This window comes from Nylanderia fulva, unplaced genomic scaffold (genome assembly GCF_048542155.1).
Source record: "Nylanderia fulva isolate GAGA-0341 unplaced genomic scaffold, ASM4854215v1 Scaffold17, whole genome shotgun sequence".
NCBI lineage: Eukaryota > Metazoa > Arthropoda > Insecta > Hymenoptera > Formicidae > Nylanderia > Nylanderia fulva.
The window spans coordinates 3,386,804-3,406,465 of NW_028189945.1; the positions used below are offsets into that span (position 1 = coordinate 3,386,804).

Here is a 19,662-nt window from a genome sequence, read left to right on the forward strand (position 1 = left end):
ATCGTCAAGAAAAAACAATGAGCCTTTGATACCACCGTACAAGCTTTTCCGTAACATGTTACGTTACATTAAGTACTGACTACACTTAAACTTAACACGCATATAATTTTTTTTCAGTCAATATTCAAAATGCAACACTTAATCCACAAATATACAATATTCTTTAAATCAATATTTTTGAATTTTCTTCACTCAAGAATCCTGCATGTTTATCATCCCTATCTATTGCAAAATAAAGAATAACTCTTCAAAATAGAATTTTCTGTATTAAGGAAATATATTATTTGTTTTATAAAATGCCTTTAATTAATTGATGCAATAGACGATATATAATTTCGATGTTATATATAAAATTAAATTTAAAAAAGAGAAAAATCTCTAATTAAAGATTTATGAGAGACATTCTAAAAATGGTACAAAATTATATAGATCATTTTTATTTTAATATTAAAACTATGTTAAAAAATTTGGCTTATTTAATTCACTAACTCATTTAAAAGTTAGTGCAATTTAAATTTCCGCTAATTTTACATATATAATCTTATAGAAATTCATTACTATTATCGATTATATTACGTTAAAAAGATGGAAAAAATGGTAGAATGTATTTCAATCAATTTATTAAACCGAATGTGTTGATCACGTAAAATATAAAATTATATAATACATTATCTTTATTATAAATAATTTAAAAACAAGCACGTATTAAGCGACGCGTTGGAAACAAACACAAAAATATTATATTTGCTTAAATAAAATATCTTTGTTAACAATACTTTTAAAGTACTAATTTTACAGAATCAATAATAAATTTATGTTTTATAATGAACAATGTCTTATAACAAAAGCAAAAGTATTACAAATATAAATAATTTAAAATAGCTGCCCGATAAGTGGTTAATTAACAAATAATATGTTCGCAAAACAGGCATTATTATAATTTCGTACTATTTCGTTTTATGTTACATTAAAAAAGCAGTGTAAATATAATTATTCATTAGATGACATTGAATGATTCTTTTCTCCACTATATATCCAGATAATTTATCCACTTCGCTGTTATAAATCAAATCAATTTTCTCACTATCAACAGAATGTGTAATATTTTCAAGAATAGGATTATCAATATCATCTTAAATATTTGATAATTTTCACAGAATTATAACAATAACAATTACTGAATTAATCAATAGCAATATAAATACTTGTTTATATGAGTATATAAAATGTTTTATGAATAAAATAACTATCGAGTACAAAGAATAAATAATTTTAAAAGACTATTTTTGAAAAGTATTTTAAAAATATTTAAAAAATGAAAAAAATTTTGCTCTATCGATGCTTGATATATAAATAATTAAAAAATTATGAGTTTACAACACAGTTGATATATATATTTATAATTTTGTTTTTGTATCGCTTCAGGTTACATAAAAAAACCAATATAAATAGTTAAAGAAGAGAACATTTATCTTTTTTAGTAGACTCCACTATCAGAACTTTAATCGGAACCAAAATTCTCAACGTCAGCTAAGTTCTCGAAGTACTACAAGTTGGCTGCTGATTGCTGCTTGACGTTGAAATATCTACAATGTCTCCAGCACCAAAAAAAAGATTGAATAATCTGGTTGATAACATGCTGAAATAATTAACAATACAATATTATGAATTAGTCAATGTTATAAAGTCTTGCTTGAATCGTGTGCATAATGTATTATTATTGAATACAAACTATTTATATTAATTCAACGCTTTTATTATATAAACATTTCTGGCTGTAAACTTAAAATACTCTCATATAAATTAAACATATATGAATATATTTTATATACAACAATTCTTGTCCGCTTATTTAATTTCATATACTTATACCCAATTTATACTAAATTAACATAAATTATTACAAATTACCGATTACAAGAAATAAACGGAGCAAATCTGGCCGAACGTATATTTCAATGTAATATTAACTAACTAAGATATAAATTGACGTGAATATAAATATATGTGATAAACACATTCTAAAAATTTGAACTTTATTTTCTTATATATATTATAAACAATTCTATCCATATGTACATACATGTACGTATAAATGATAAAAAAACAATATAATTAATATATCGAAAATTCTTCTTACCCTTTTGGTATATATTTTAAAGGTACAGCGACATCATGAACTTCGCATAAATGTACCATTAAATTGAAAATATCCAATTTCTCAAATTGTTCGCAAGTCTCACATTTCTTAATTATATCAAGTTGCTTATTTACCCAGATTTTGAGTTCATTAGCGATATCTTTGTTAAGAATATGCATCTCTTCTATGTGACGTTGTATAGAAAGAGTTGGCGTCAAAGATAGCATACAAGTCATAGAGCATCGATCACATTTTACACAATTTTCTGTTATAGAATAAGGATATTCCTCTTTCGAAAGATCACAAAACTGCCGATGTAAACTCAATGTATGCAATATCATAGTTTGAATGTGATATAATTTATTAGATTCATTACAAATATTGCATATTGCATTTTTCATATCGTTTCTCATATAATACCACATCCATTTATAATTCATTAAACTGTATAAAATAAAAAATAAAAATTGCTGGAATAATTAATATTGTAATGTTTGCTTGTTGATTAATGTGTACAATGTATAATTATTAATAACAAATTAAAACTAATAATATTATTAATAATATCTTATTATCTATTTAAACTTTAACTTCTTCATTTAAATTTAAATTTTCAATATTCTTAAAAACAAAAAATTATCCAAATACGAATATCTACATCTTATTAATTAAATTGTACATTTGTTCATTCTATTAGAGATTGTCATAAATTATTAATTAGAAATATCCTAAATATAATAGCACGCAAATTTATATTATAAAAAAACAATAAGTACAAATAGACAGATAGCCAATATCTTCAAGGATATTAATTGTAGAACTCAAGTTAATTAGACTTTGTTTTCTTGTAATAATATTATCTCGAAATATGTGACTTTTTTCTCGCACCTTGCATATATATTTATACTTAACTTTATGACTATATTTAAAAGTTAACTTAAATATTATAATATATTTGTGATAAAGACGTTTTATATATTTGAAATCATGATTTTATTCGTTGTACAATGATTTTACTAAGTGACCATTATGTACCTTTTCAAGATTTTCAATTATAATTTTTCTATATTTTATGGATTTAAAAAAAATTATCACAATAATGTTGCCTTATTATTTCTCAATGTGATATGTAGGCCAATTCACCATCTTCGATTATTTTAATTGACCGATTCAATTTAAGGATTTCAAAAGGCAAAACACAGATTATTTTAAATGTAGATAAAGTTGATCAGTTTTAAGTTGGCAATTTTTAAATTTAATCAACCGATTAAAATGCACGACAGAGATGATATAATTGGCCCATAATCTCATAAACTGGTGTTACCTAGCCTGGACATCTGACATATCTTCAGCAGTATCAGCAGAAGGTAAGCTGCTTGATGGTGCAATATCAAGAAGATTGCCTGTAACATCTAAAATATTTGATAATTTGTACAGAAGTATATAACGATAACAATTACTGAATTAATCAATAACAAAATAAATTCTTGTTTATATGAATATGTAAAATGTTTTATGTGTAAAATAACTATCAAATATAAATAATAAATAATTTTAAACAAATATTTTTTAAAAAGTATTTAAAACATATCGATAAATTTAATGAAGTCGTCAGTGATGAGTAAAACCATACAAGTTATTAATATTTCGACCTAACTAGCCAGTATAAATTATTGCCAACATTACGTTTTGACGGTCGAAATATAAATAAACTTGTATATTTAATAATTATTTAAAGAATAAATATTTCGCTCTGTCGATGCATGATATGTAAATAATTAAAAAAATTATGAGTTCGCAACATACTCAATATATTTATAAGTTTGAGTTATAACGCTTTATGTTATATCGAAAAAGCAGTGTTAATAATTACGCTTAAGATTAGTCCTATTACCTTTTTTAGTAGACTCCACTGCCCTATCAGGATTTAAATCGGAACATAAATTATCAACGTAAGTTCTCAAAGTGTTACAAGTTGGCAGCTGATTGCTGCTAGACGTTGGAATATCTGTGGTGTTCCTATTACGATGAAAAAGATAGTATAATCTTGGTGATAATGTGCTGGAATAATTAACAGTACAATATTATGAATTAGTCAGTGTTATCAAGTATCTTACTTGAATTATGTGCATAATGCATAATTATTGAATACAAACTATTTATATTAATTCAACGCTTTTATTATATAAACATTTCTCGTTGTAAACTTAAAATACTCTCATATAAAATCATCATATATAAATATATTTCAAATACAACAATTCTTGTCCGGTTATTTAATTTCATACTTACTCCCAATTTATACTAAATTAAATACTTAATTTCATTAATTATTACAAATTACCGATTACAAAAAATAAAACAGAGCAAATCTGGTCGAACGTATATTTCAATGTAATATTGAACTAACTAACAATAAGATAAATTGACGTGAATATAAATATATGTGATAAACACATTCTAAAAATTTGAACTTTATTTTCTTATATATATTATAAACAATTCTATCCATATGTACATACATGTACGTATAAATGATAAAAAAACAATATAATTAATATATCGAAAATTCTTCTTACCCTTTTGGTATAAATTTTGGAGGTACAGTGACATCATGAACTTCGAATAAATGTACCATTAAATTGAAAATATCCAATTTCTCAAATTGTTCGCAAGTCTCACATTTCTTAATTATATCAAGTTGCTTATTTACCCAGATTTTGAGTTTATTAGCTAAAACTTTGTTAAGTTTATGCTTCTCTTCTATGTGACGTTGTGTATAACCAGTTATCTCCAAAGATAGCATACAAGTCGCAGAGCAACGATCACATTTTACACCATTTTCTGTTATAGAATAGGGATATTCCTCTCTCAAAGGATTACAAAAATTCCGATGTGAACTCAATGTATGCGATATCATATATTTAATGTGATATAATTTATAAAAGTTATTACAAATATTGCATATTGCATTCTTCATATCGGTTCTTAAATAATACCACATTCAACTAAAAAATACAAATTGCTGGAATTAATTAATATTGTAACGTTTGTTTGCTGAATAATGTGTACAATGTATAATTATTAATTTCCCAATCAAAACTATAGTATTATTAATAAGAATAAGAATACTTATTAAGTCAGCTCTTTTAATTTTTAAAACCACAATCTCCACTTGATTCCTCTCGACCAATAATTATTAATAAGATCTTATTATCTATTTAAATTTTCTTTTCTTCATTTAAATTTAAATTTTCAATATTCGTAAAAACATAAAAAATTATCCAAATACGAATATCTTCATTTTATTAATTAAATTGTACATTTTTTCATATTTATTAAAGATTGTCATAAATTATCAATTATAAATATACTAAATATAATAGCACGCAAATTTGTATTATAAAAAAAATAAGTACATATATTGTAGAAAGATAGCCAATATCTTCAAAAATATTAAATGTAGAACTCATGTTAATTAGACTTTGTTTTCTTGTTTTGATCAATAATATTTATTATCTCGAAATATGTGACTTTTTTCTCGCACCTTGCATATATATTTATACTTAACTTTATGACTATATTTAAAAGTTAACTTAAATATTATAATATATTTGTGATAAAGACGTCCTAAATATTTGAAATCACGATTTTATTCGTTGTACATCATTTTACTAAGTGACCATTATGTACCTTTTCAAGGTTTTCAATTATAATTTATCTATATTTTATGGATTTAAAAAAAATTATCACAAATATGTTGCCTTATTATTTCTCAATGTGATATGTAGGCCAATTCACCATCTTCGATTATTTTAATCGACCGATTCAATTTAAGAATTTCAAAAGGCAAAACACAGATTATTTTAAATGTAGATAAACTTGATCAGTTTTAAGTTGGCAATTTTTAAATTTAATCAACCGATTAAAATGCACGAAAGAGATGATATAATCGGCCCATAATCTCATAAACTGGTGTTACCTAGCCTGGACATTTGGCAGATCTTCAGCAGTATCAGCAGAAAGTAAGCTGCTTGATGGTGCAATATCAGGAAGATTGCCTGTAACATCTAAAATATTTGATAATTTGTACAGAAGTATATAACGATAACAATTACTGTATTAATCAATAACAAAATAAATTCTCGTTTATAAAAATATGTAAAATGTTTTATGTGTAAAATAACTATCAAGTACAATAAATAAATAATTCTAAAAAAAAATTTGAAAAATTATTTAAAACATATCGATAAATTTAATGAAGTCGTCAGTGATGAGTAAAAACATACAAGTTATTAATATTTCGACCTAACTGGCCAGTACAAATTATTGCCAACATTACGTTTTGACGGTCGAAATATTAATAAACTTGTAATCATTTAATAATTATTTAAAAAATAAATATTTCGCTCTGTCGATGCATGATATGTAAGTAATTAAAAAAATTATGAGATCGCAACATACTCAATATATTTATAAGTTTGAGTTATAACGCTTTATGTTATATCGAAAAAGCAATGTTAATAATTACGCTTAAGATTAGTCCTATTACCTTCTTCAGTAGACTCTACTGCGCTATCAGGATTTAAATCGGAACATAAATTATCAACGTCAGTTCTCAAAGTGTTACAAGTTGGCAGCTGATTGCTGCTAGACGTTGGAATATCTGCGGTGTTCCTATCACGATGAAAAAGATTGTATAATCTTGGTGATAATGTGCTGGTATAATTAACAGTACAATATTATGAATTAGTCAGTGTTATAAAGTCTTACTTAAATTATGTGCATAATGCATAATTATTGAATACAAACTATTTATATTAATTCAACGCTTTTATTATATAAACATTTCTCGTTGTAAACTTAAAATAGTCTCATATAAATTCATCATATATAAATATATTTCAAATACAACAATTCTTGTCCGGTTATCTAATTTCATACTTATTCCCAATTTATACTAAATTAAATACTTAATTTCATTAATTATTACAAATTACCGATTACAAGAAATAAAACAGAACAAATCTGGTCGCGCGCGCGCGCGAACGTATATTTCAATGTAATATTAAATTAACTAAGATAAATTGACGTGAATATAAATATATGTGCTAAGTTTATGCTTCTCTTCTATGTGATATTGTATACAAGTAGTTGGCGTCAAAGATAACATACAAGTCATAGAGCAACGATCACATTTTACACCATTTTCTGTTATAGAATAAGGATATTCCTCTCTCAAGGGATTACAAAAATTCCGATGTGAACGCAATGTATGCGATATCATATATTGAATGTGAAATAATTTATAAGTTTTATTACAAATATTGCATATTGCATTCTCCATATCGTTTCTCAAGTAGTAACACATCCATTTATAATTTATTAAGCAATTTAAACTAAAAAATACAAATTGCTGGAATAATTAATATTGTAACGTTTGCTTGCTGAATAATGTGTACAATGTATAATTATTAATTTCTTAATCAAAACTATAGTATTATTAATAAGATCTTATTATCTATTTAAACTTTCTCTTTTTTATTTAAATTTAAATTTTCAATATTCGTAAAAACACAAAAAATTATGCAAATACGAATATCTACATCTTATTAATTAAATTGTACATTTGTTCATACTTATTAAAGATTGTCATAAATTATTAATTATAAATATCCTAAATATAATAGCACGCAAATTTATATTATAAAAAAACAATAAGTACAAATAGAAAGATAGCCAATATCTTCAAGGATATTAATTGTAGAACTCAAGTTAATTAGACCTTGTTTTCTTATTTTGATCAATAATATATCTCGAAATATGTGATCCTTTTTTCCTACTTTGTATATATATTTATACTTTATAACTACTAAATTATTATGTACATTTTTATGTATATATTATTAGCTAAATTTAAGTTAACTCAAATATTATAATATATTTGTGATAAAGACGTCCTAAATATTTGAAATCACGATTCTATTCGTTGTACCTGATTTTACTATGTCATCGGTATGTACATTTTTTTGGTATTCAATTATATTTTTTTTCTATATTCGATGGATTTGATAAAAATTATCACAAATATGTTGCTTTATTATTTTTCGATGTGATATGAACCAATTTCACCATCTCCGATTATTTTAATCGACGGATTAAATTGAAGAAGTTCCAACAGCAAAGTACAGATATTTTAGTTAAAAGTAGATAAAATTGATCAGTTTTAAGTTGACAATTTTTAAATTTAATCAGCCGATTAAAATGCACGACGGAGATGGTATAATTGATTGATAATCTCATAAACATAATCTCATTACCTTTCCTCGCTATCTGACATATCTGCTACGATATCTATGCTCTGTAGATCGTGCACTACTGTAATTTACAAAGGAAGAATTATTTTAACGAAAAATATATATGTGAAGAAATATTGGTAATAGGAAAAGGAAAGGTCGCGGGAAGATGTATGATTCGTTCTAAAAATGTAAATATTGATACACAGATATTAAAACTGCCTAACGTGTTTTTTAATTTTGACGATTATATGTATAGTGTAATAATCTAGAGTGCCGATAGTTTCACACAGTTTAAAAAACGATTAGAAAAAAATATTATAATCACATAGGCATATTATTGTACAATAGATGCAAATGTTAGAAACTATCCAATGTTTGAAGACTATTTTTTATTCAACAAAAATTCTTCTTGTCAAAATATGATTAACGCGTAAATAATTGAGTTAATAAAATCAACGATATATAATACGCGGTTTATATTAATGAAATATTATATAATCAGAACTTGTATGTGTATTAAATAAATTAAAAATGTACTCTTTCATTTATTTTATGTCATGTTTATGTAATATATTTATAGAAATTGAATTAATTTTATATATTACTTTTATTATAGTCAATGCAAGTCAAGCATGTTCACTAATTATTATATGAAGACGAAAATCTAATATTTGTTTAAATGTTATTAATACAATTATTAACACAGTGTGTTTAAAAAATTGTTATTGCAAAACCAATAATAAATTTATATTTATATAATAACTTGGCATGTATTAATCCTGCATCGTATTAATTAATACATCTAATTAATGTATCAACTTAAGAAAACAGTAGCTTTTAGCATATATTTGCAAAATTTAGCAAAAAAACAAGAAGAAATCTACTATTCTTTAAACCATTATTTTTGAATTGTTTTCTTCTTTCAAGAATCCTCTTTATCATCTCTATTTATTGCAAAATAAAGAATAACTCTTCAAAATAGAATTTTCCGTATTAATAAAATATATTATTTGTTTTATAAAATGTCTTTAATTAATTGATGCAATAAACAATATATAATTTTGATGTTATATATAAAATAAAATTTAAAAAAAAGGGAATCTCTAATTAAGGATTTATGACAGACATCTAAAAATGGTACAAAATTTATAAAAATATATATACATTATTTTTATTTTAATATTAAAACTATGTTAAAAAATTTGGCACTTATTTAATTCATTAACTCATTTAAAAGTTAGTGCAATTTAAATTTTCGCTAGTTTTACATATATAATCTTATAGAAATTTGTTACTATTATCGATTATATTATGTTAAAAAAATGAAAAAAATAGTACCATGTATTTCAAATAATTTATTAAACCGAATGATCATGTAAAATAAAAATTATATAATACATTATCTTTATTATAAATAATTTAAAAACAAGCACGTATTAAGCGCCGCGTTGAAAACAAACACAAAAATATTATATTTGCTTAAATAAAATATCTTTGTTAACAATACTTTTAAAGTACTAATTTTACAGAATCACTAATAAATCTGTTTTATAATGGACAATGTCTTATAACAAAAGCAAAAATATTATAAATATAAATAATTTAAAACGGTTGCCTGATAAGTGGTTAATTAGCATACATTATGTTCGCAAAATAGTCATTATAATTTCGTACTATTTCGCTTTATGTTATATTAAAAAAACAATGTAAATATATAATTATTAGATTACATTAAAAGACTCTTTTCTCCACTACATTCAAATAACTGATTTACTTCGCTGTTAAAAATCAAATCAATTTAGTCACTATCAGCGGGTGCAATATCTTCAAGAACATTAGCAATTGAAATATTTGATTATTGTCACATAATTATAACAATAACAATTACTGAGTTAATCAATACCAATATAAATTTTTGTTTATATAAGTATATAAAACATTTTGTGTATAAAATAACTATCAAGTACAAATAATAAATAATTTAAAAAAAAATATTTTAAAAAGTATTTAAAACATATCGATAAATTTAATGAAGTCGCCAGTGATGAGTAAAAACATACAAATTATTAATATTTCGACCTAACTGGCCAGTACAAATTATTGCCAACATTACGTTTTGACGGTCGAAATATTAATAAACTTGTATATTTAATAATTATTTAAAGAATAAAAATTTCGCTCTGCCGATGCATGATATGTAAATAATTAAAAAAATTATGAGTTCGCAACATACTCAATATATTTATAAGTTTGAGTTATAACGCTTTATGTTATATCGAAAAAGCAATGTTAATAATTACGCTTAAGATTATTCCTATTACCTTCTTCAGTAGACTCCACTGCGCTATCAGGATTTAAATCGGAACATAAATTATCAACGTCAGTTCTCAAAGTGTTACAAGTTGGCAGCTGATTGCTGCTAGACGTTGATATATCTGCGGTGTTCCTATCACGATGAAAAAGATTGTATAATCTTGGTGATAATGTGCTGGAATAATTAACAGTACAATATTATGAATTCGTCAGTGTTATAAAGTCTTACTTGAATTATGTGCATAATGCATAATTATTGAATACAAACTATTTATATTAATTCAACGCTTTTATTATATAAACATTTCTCGTTGTAAACTTAAAATACTCTTATATAAATTTATCATGTATAAATATATTTCAAATACAACAATTCTTGTCCGGTTATTTAATTTCATACTTATTCCCAATTTATACTAAATTAAATACTTAATTTCATTAATTATTACAAATTACCGATTACAAGAAATAAAACAGAGCAAACCTGGCCGAACGTATATTTCAATGTAATATGACTAACTAAGATATAAATTTACGTAAATATAAATATATGTGATAAACACATTCTAAAAATTTAAATTTTATTTTCTTATATATATTATAAACAATTCTATTCATATGTACATACATGTACGTATATAAATGATAAAAAACAATATAATTAATCTATCGGAAATTTTTCTTACCTTTTTGGTATAAATTTTGGAGGTACAGTGACATTATGGACTTCGAATAAATGTACCATTAAATTAAAAATATCCAATTTCCCAAATTGTTCGCAATCCTCACATTTCTTAATTATATCAAGTTGCTGATTTACCCAGATTTTGAGTTTATTAGCTAAAACTTTGTTAAGTTTATGCTTCTCTTCTATGTGACGTTGTGTATAACCAGTTGTATCCAAAGATAGCATACAAGTCGCAGTGCAACGATCACAAGTTACACCATTTTCTGTTATAGAATAAGGATATTCCTTTTTCGAAAGATCACAAAACTGCCGATGTGAACGCACTGTATGCAATATCATAGTTTTAATGTAATGTAATTTATAAGTATGATTACAAATATTGCATTTTGCATTCTTCATATCGGTTCTCAAATAATACCACATCCAACTAAAAAATACAAATTGCTGGAATAATTAATATTGTAACGTTTGTTTGCTAAATAATGTGTACAATGTATAATTATTAATTTCCCAATCAAAACTATAGTATTATTAATAAGAATAAGAATACTTATTAAGTCAGCTCTTTTAATTTTTAAAACCACAATCTCCACTTGATTCCTCTCGACCAATAATTATTAATAAGATCTTATTATCTATTTAAATTTTCTTTTCTTCATTTAAATTTAAATTTTCAATATTCGTAAAAACATAAAAAATTATCCAAATACGAATATCTTCATTTTATTAATTAAATTGTACATTTTTTCATATTTATTAAAGATTGTCATAAATTATCAATTATAAATATACTACAATAAATATAATAGCACGCAAATTTATATTATAAAAAAAAATAAGTACATATAGAAAGATAGCCAATATCTTCAAAAATATTAAATGTAGAACTCATGTTAATTAGACTTTGTTTTCTTGTTTTGATCAATAATATTATCTCGAAATATGTGACTTTTTTCTCGCACCTTGCATATATATTTATACTTAACTTTATGACTATATTTAAAAGTGAACTTAAATATTAAAATATATTTGTGATAAAGACGTCCTAAATATTTGAAATCAAGATTTTATTCGTTGTACATCATTTTACTAAGTGACCATTATGTACCTTTTCAAGATTTTCAATTATAATTTATCTATATTTTATGGATTTAAAAAAAATTATCACAAATATGTTGCCTTATTATTTCTCGATGTGATATATAGGCCAATTCACCATCTTCGATTATTTTAATCGACCGATTCAATTTAAGAATTTCAAACGGCAAAACACAGATTATTTTAAATGTAGATAAAGTTGATCAGTTTTAAGTTGGCAATTTTTAAATTTAATCAACCGATTAAAATGCACGAAAAAGATGATATAATCGGCCCATAATCTCATAAACTGGTGTTACCTAGCCTGGACATTTGGCAGATCTTCAGCAGTATCAGCAGAAAGTAAGCTGCTTGATGGTGCAATATCAGGAAGATTGCCTGTAACATCTAAAATATTTGATAATTTGTACAGAAGTATATAACGATAACAATTACTGAATTAATCAATAACAAAATAAATTTTCGTTTATAAAAATATGTAAAATGTTTTATGTGTAAAATAACTATCAAGTACAATAAATAAATAATTCTAAAAAAAAATTTGAAAAATTATTTAAAACATATCGATAAATTTAATGAAGTCGCCAGTGATGAGTAAAAACATACAAGTTATTAATATTTCGACCTAACTGGCCAGTACAAATTATTGCCAACATTACGTTTTGACGGTCGAAATATTAATAAACTTGTATATTTAATAATTATTTAAAAAATAAATATTTCGCTCTGTCGATGCATGATATGTAAATAATTTAAAAAATTATGAGTTCGCAACATACTCAATATATTTATAAGTTTGAGTTATAACGCTTTATTATATATCGAAAAAGCAGTGTTAATAATTACGCTTAAGATTAGTTCTATTACCTTCTTCAATAGACTCCACTGCGCTATCAGAATGTAAATCGGAACAAAAATTATCAACGTAAGTTCTCAAAGTGTTACAAGTTGGCAGCTGATTGCTGCTAGACGTTGGAATATCTGCGGTGTTCCTATCACGATGAAAAAGATTGTATAATCTTGGTGATAATGTGCTGGTATAATTAACAGTACAATATTATGAATTAGTCAGTGTTATAAAGTCTTACTTAAATTATGTGCATAATGCATAATTATTGAATACAAACTATTTATATTAATTCAACGCTTTTATTATATAAACATTTCTCGTTGTAAACTAAAAATAGTCTCATATAAATTCATCATATATAAATATATTTCAAATACAACAATTCTTGTCCGGTTATCTAATTTCATACTTATTCCCAATTTATACTAAATTAAATACTTAATTTCATTAATTATTACAAATTACCGATTACAAGAAATAAAACAGAGCAAACCTGGCCGAACGTATATTTCAATGTAATATTAACTAAGATATAAATTGACGTGAATATAAATATATGTGATAAACACATTCTAAAAATTTGAATTTTATTTTCTTATATATATTATAAACAATTCTATTCATATGTACATACATGTACGTATAAATGATAAAAAACAATATAATTAATCTATCGGAAATTCTTCTTACCCTTTTGGTATAAATTTTGGAGGTACAGTGACATCATGAACTTCGAATAAATGTACCATTAAATTGAAAATATCCAATTTTTCAAATTGTTCGCAAGTCTCACATTTCTCAATTATATCAAGTTGCTGATTTACCCAATTTTTGAGTTCATTAGCTATATCTTTGTTAAGTTTATGCTTTTCTTCTATGTGATATTGTATACAAGGAGTTGGCGTCAAAGATAACAAACAAGTCAAATAGCAACGATCACATTTTACACCATTTTCTGTTATAGAATAGGGATATTCCTCTCTCAAGGGATTACAAAAATTCCGATGTGAACTCAATGTATGCAATATCATATATTTAATGTGATATAATTTATAAAAGTTATTACAAATATTGCATATTGCATTTTCCATGTCGTTTGTCAAATAATACCACATCCATTTATTATTTATTAAGCAGTTTGAACTAAAAAATACAAATTGCTGAAATAATTAATATTGTAATGTTTGCTTGCTGAATAATGTGTACAATGTGTAATTATTAATTTTTTAATCAAAATTATAATAATATTAATAAGATCTTATTATCTATTTAAACTTTCTCTTTTTTATTTAAATTTAAATTTTCAATATTCGTAAAAACATAAAAAAATTATCCAAATACGAATATCTACATCTTATTAATTAAATTGTACATTTGTTCATACTTATTAAAGATTGTCATAAATTATTAATTATAAATATCCTAAATATAATAGCACGCAAATTTATATTATAAAAAAACAATAAGTACAAATAGAAAGATAGCCAATATCTTCAAGGATATTAATTGTAGAACTCAAGTTAATTAGACCTTGTTTTCTTATTTTGATCAATAATATATCTCGAAATATGTAATCTTTTTTTCCTACTTTGTATATATATTTATACTTTATAACTACTAAATTATTATGTACATTTTTATATATATATTATTAGCTAAATTTAAGTTAACTCAAATATTATAATATATTTGTGATAAAGACGTCCTAAATATTTGAAATCACGATTCTATTCGTTGTACCTGATTTTACTATGTCATCGCTATGTACATTTTTTTGGTATTCAATTATATTTTTTTTCTATATTCGATGGATTTGATAAAAATTATCACAAATATGTTGCCTTATTATTTTTCGATGTGATATGAACCAATTTCACCATCTCCGATTATTTTAATCGACGGATTAAATTGAAGAAGTTCCAACAGCAAAGTACAGATATTTTAGTTAAAAGTAGATAAAATTGATCAGTTTTAAGTTGACAATTTTTAAATTTAATCAGCCGATTTAAATGCACGACGGAGATGGTATAATTGATTGATAATCTCATAAACATAATCTCATTACCTTTCCTCGCTATCTGACATATCTGTTACGATATCTATGCTCTGTAGATCGTGCACTACTGTAATTTACAAAGGAAGAATTATGTTAACGAAAAATATATATGTGAAGAAATATTGGTAATAGGAAAAGGAAAGGTCGCGGGAAGATGTATGATTCGTTCTAAAAATGTAAATATTGATACACAGATATTAAAACTGCCTAACGTGTTTTTTAATTTTGACGATTATATGTATAGTGTAATAATCTAATGCCGCGATAATTTCACAGTTTAGAAAACAATTAGAAAAAAATATTATAATCACATATATTACAATAATAGATGCAAATGTTAAAAACTTTCTTATTTTGGAAGATTATTTTTTATTCAGCAAAGATTCTTTCTGTCAAAATAGGATTAGCGTAAACAATTGAGTTAATAAAATCAATGATAATATGATTTATATTAATCAAATGTTATATAATCGGAACTTATATATGTATTAAATAAATTAAAAATGTACTGTGTTATTTATTTATTTTGTCATGCTTATGTATTTTATTTATAGAAATTGAATTAAGTTTATATATTCTTTTTATTACAGTCAATGCAAGTCAAGCATGTTCACTAATTATTATATGAAGACGAAAATCTAATATTTGTTTAAATGTTATTAATACAATTATTAACACAATGTGTTTAAAAAATTGTTTTTGCAAAACCAATAATAAATTTATATTTATATAATAACTTGGCATGTCCTGCATCGTATTAATTAATACATCTAATTAATGTATCAACTTAAGAAAACAGTAGCTTTTTGCATATATTTGCAGGATTTAGCAAAAAACAAGAGGAATCTTCGTAATTTATCCTTGATTTTGGTTTCGTTTAGCGTAACTGTAATGGAAGATGGGGAGATCAGGCACCTCTGACTTACAAAGGGTTTGCTATTTCTGAAGCAAAACCAAATTTTCCGGCTAATCCTCGCGAGTTTAAATCTCTTTTTTTAACGCTAATGCATCACTTCCATCATATTCGTATAATTAAGTTATTATGACAAAATGTCAATTAATTTTATTAAATCTTTTTATCGGGATTGCCATTTCAATAAGTATTCCGATCGGGAATTTTATTCCTTTTTACCTTGATTCTTCCTTAGTGTTGTGTAGTGGCATCTGTAAATGTCCATTGCTTTTTAGTTTGCAGACTTTGATAAAATGCAACGAACGTATTTGCATATCGCTCCTTTATCTCGTTCGCCGCGCGTATAAATCCATATTCTCATTGCAGTAAATCTGCGATGTCGTGGATACGCGATTTCATAAATTACGAGGACGGAAAGCAACTGCGCATAGCCAGTCTTTTAATTGAAAAAGAAAAAAGCGCTTTTCTCGCGCGTCCAAGCCGAATCCGAGATAACTGAGAGAAAATCCTGAGATCTTTTCTTTTATCCCAACGTTTCCATATTATAACACTTTTTTTGAGAACTCTTGTATTATTCACATTATAAAATTTACTCACTTATATATAAAACATACACATATTTTGTATTTCAGAAGAAGCAGTAAGTATTGAATAAGTTGTTGAATTATTACTAAAATATTTATTACTTTGAAAAAATACTAAATGTCTATTAAATTATAATAAATATATATGTATATAGTGTATATATAGCATCTTTCTCTCTTTGTGACAATCAGAAAGATTATTTCGTTTTTAGTAAAAATAGATATGAATATGTGGCTTGCGACAGTTGTGTTTCAAGTTGTGAGATTAACAAACAAGATTACATTCTACATTGTAGAGAATGCTCGCGAATCTTTTACACTGAGATAATTAACGTGCATGTGCGCAAGGCACGATAGTAATTTCGTCATAATTTACGCCATCATTTTTAGCGAATTTCCAAGGCTATCAGTCATCAGAAAGTATTATATGCATGTATGATGATTTATATTATGCCTTTATAATGTTTTAAAAGATCACACCGCATCGACATACGTTATACGCTTATACTCATACAAATTTGACTTACAAGTTGTTAGTCAGAAATATGTACACAATTAAAATTTTTTTCACAACGTTTACTGACAAAAATTCTTAATACAATCGAGTCTACATACAGAGTTGTCGGTCGCAATTATTTTTTCGCGAGAATAACGCCTGAAATGCAATATACTCGATGGTTTCGAGTTATAACGACAGACGAGTCATTTCAAAGAGTAGAAACGACATCGCAGTAAAGAGACAGTAAGATAAAAATACCTAATAAAATAATCAACTGACAGTGGTGGGGCTTTAATCGGTTCTCGAAAGTGTGGCTATGATATAATTTTTTTAATATATCGCTGATATCGCAATTTTTTTGAGCGAATTCGCACCGTTCATCGAAGCGGAGAATAAAAATAATGGCGTGCGATATAATCAATAACCAATCGTCGCCCCAGAACGCGTCGCGAAAGACTAGAATGATTAAGAATAAACGCGCCGGGCGCGATTGGAAACATAAGATATATATACCTTCAACAACGATTAATAGTGATAATTATTGTTACAATGTTACAACGGTATGATGCGATTCGACATCCTTTTTGATTTCCGGCGAATATATAATGCTTGTATTTATATATAATAGCGCGAGGAATACAATATATACAAATGTTACGACGCAGAATCTCGTTGTATTTTCAAAATGTAATAAGGAGAATTAAGTTTAAAGACTAAATTCTTCTGCTAAAATTCTGCAATTTAAATGAGTAATTATGATTCAAAATAATAAATAAGTATCAAGGCAAACTTATATAAAAAGTAATATATGCTTATTTTACAAAAAACATTACAATTCTTTTCTTTATGATTCTTTTCTCTATGATAAGTTTGAAAAATAATTTATATTGAATATTACGCAATAACATAATCTTCCAAGTTCGTGCGAATATATATATATATATATGTATGCACTAATTTCCGTTCAATAAAACACATTTCATTCATAAATTAAGAAGATGCAAATATGTCGAAGAACTGACAAATGGCGCGTCGTGTAACTAATTAAGGGTACTACTTATGCAATACTATACTAAATAAAATACTTACACACTTTATCGGTCTTTATAAATTCCCGTTGCGCTTTATAGTATCTCTTATATATTTTTTTTTTAATTTTCGTCATTTATCACAGCATCACGCGTGTTACATTGTTTTGCGTTCTGCGTCCTGCATGTGCTTCAGCGGAGAAAAATCGCATAATTAATTATACATATGCTTCAACATATCGTAGAAGCATCTAACGAGAAAGATTCGTGTCTAAATACAAAATATATCGCATATCGCGTAATCATATTTTACATCGAGGATCGTGCAAAACACATTGGACGAAATTTGTGGACGGAATGTCATTCTTACACGTATATCGAATCATTTCAATTTAACTGATATTTTATCCTCATTCCTCAACTGGCAAGTAGAAAATTTTTTCCATACGTATTTCGCTTATTTCATGTGTCGAATATACGAATACATTTCATATAAAATATTTTGGCAAATTTTAAAAGTCAAAAACAATTAAATGTAAGACATTTCATATTTCTCGAAAATTCGATTTTTTATCTAAAAATAATCTCAGTTTTATTCTATTTCCCACAAAGGAAAGTGGCTTTCGAAGATTGACTTTGGTCAAACAAATCTTCTGATCTATCTTCTGATCTCCCAATGCGGTTTAAAATAATCCGACGTGTCCGGTTTTTTCCGCTCTCTTCCTCTTCTTCCTCTTTTCTCTCAGTCAGTGCACTCGGAAGCGAAACTCTCGAGGTCCACGTAGTGTCCATTCATGTTGTCCTCCAGTAGCTGAGCGAGATCCCTGCGTAGGGTCTGGAATTCCGGCCTGCGGTCAGGATCGGCGTGCCAACATCGGGATATCACCCTGAAGAGCTCGCTTCGACAGTGCGAAGGCCTCTCCAGACGATAACCGTTGTGCACGTTCCGCATGACTTCCCGCGCCGTCATATCCGGGTACGGTGTTGAACCTGAAGAGAGAGTGCAAGATGGTGAGATCATTACGCCGGGATATTGGCACGATAGTGGATAATATCCGCGATAGGAAGTTACCGTATCGGTTCATCGATTAGGCGTACAGTGCTCCAACAAGATACAAAGTGGTCTATAGATAATACATGATATTATTGCACATGTCAAATTCTTAATTGCCATATCAATAAAAGATTGCGCAA

The 19,662-nt window shown here is 25.8% G+C and overlaps 3 protein-coding genes across 10 annotated transcripts in view; all 3 read right to left on the minus strand.

Moving 5' to 3' along the window:
- Positions 1 to 640: 640 nt before the first annotated feature.
- On the minus strand, positions 641 to 5,145 carry LOC114938339 (uncharacterized). The gene is made up of 5 exons (XM_029312247.2): positions 4,720 to 5,145; positions 4,035 to 4,201; positions 3,465 to 3,552; positions 2,141 to 2,584; positions 641 to 1,639 (listed from the first exon to the last, which is right to left on the minus strand). Exons 1-5 carry the CDS (start codon positions 5,142 to 5,144, stop codon positions 1,531 to 1,533), a joined length of 1,233 nt encoding a protein of 410 aa, XP_029168080.2. The 5' UTR covers position 5,145; the 3' UTR covers positions 641 to 1,530.
- LOC114938338 (uncharacterized) lies at positions 5,092 to 15,599 on the minus strand. Of its 8 annotated transcripts, none has more exons than XM_085481193.1 (10): positions 15,454 to 15,597; positions 14,079 to 14,548; positions 13,406 to 13,572; positions 12,838 to 12,925; positions 11,439 to 11,867; positions 10,761 to 10,927; positions 8,461 to 8,518; positions 6,693 to 6,859; positions 6,123 to 6,210; positions 5,092 to 5,148 (listed from the first exon to the last, which is right to left on the minus strand). In XM_085481193.1, exons 2-10 carry the CDS (start codon positions 14,501 to 14,503, stop codon positions 5,145 to 5,147), a joined length of 1,593 nt encoding a protein of 530 aa, XP_085337319.1. In that variant the 5' UTR covers positions 14,504 to 14,548; positions 15,454 to 15,597; the 3' UTR covers positions 5,092 to 5,144. The 8 variants fall into 8 exon arrangements, with proteins under 8 accessions (XP_085337319.1, XP_029168071.2, XP_029168073.2 ...); XM_029312238.2 differs by having other exon boundaries at positions 14,079 to 14,531; positions 15,454 to 15,595; XM_029312240.2 differs by having other exon boundaries at positions 13,406 to 13,530; positions 14,079 to 14,531; positions 15,454 to 15,594.
- Positions 15,600 to 17,122: 1,523 nt separating this feature from the next.
- The window catches only part of LOC114938133 (uncharacterized), a 175,474-nt gene continuing 172,934 nt past the window's right edge, over positions 17,123 to 19,662 (minus strand). The window contains 1 exon segment of the mRNA XM_029311903.2: positions 17,123 to 19,458. Coding sequence (XP_029167736.2) covers positions 19,211 to 19,458 — 248 coding nt within the window. The 3' untranslated portion in view covers positions 17,123 to 19,210.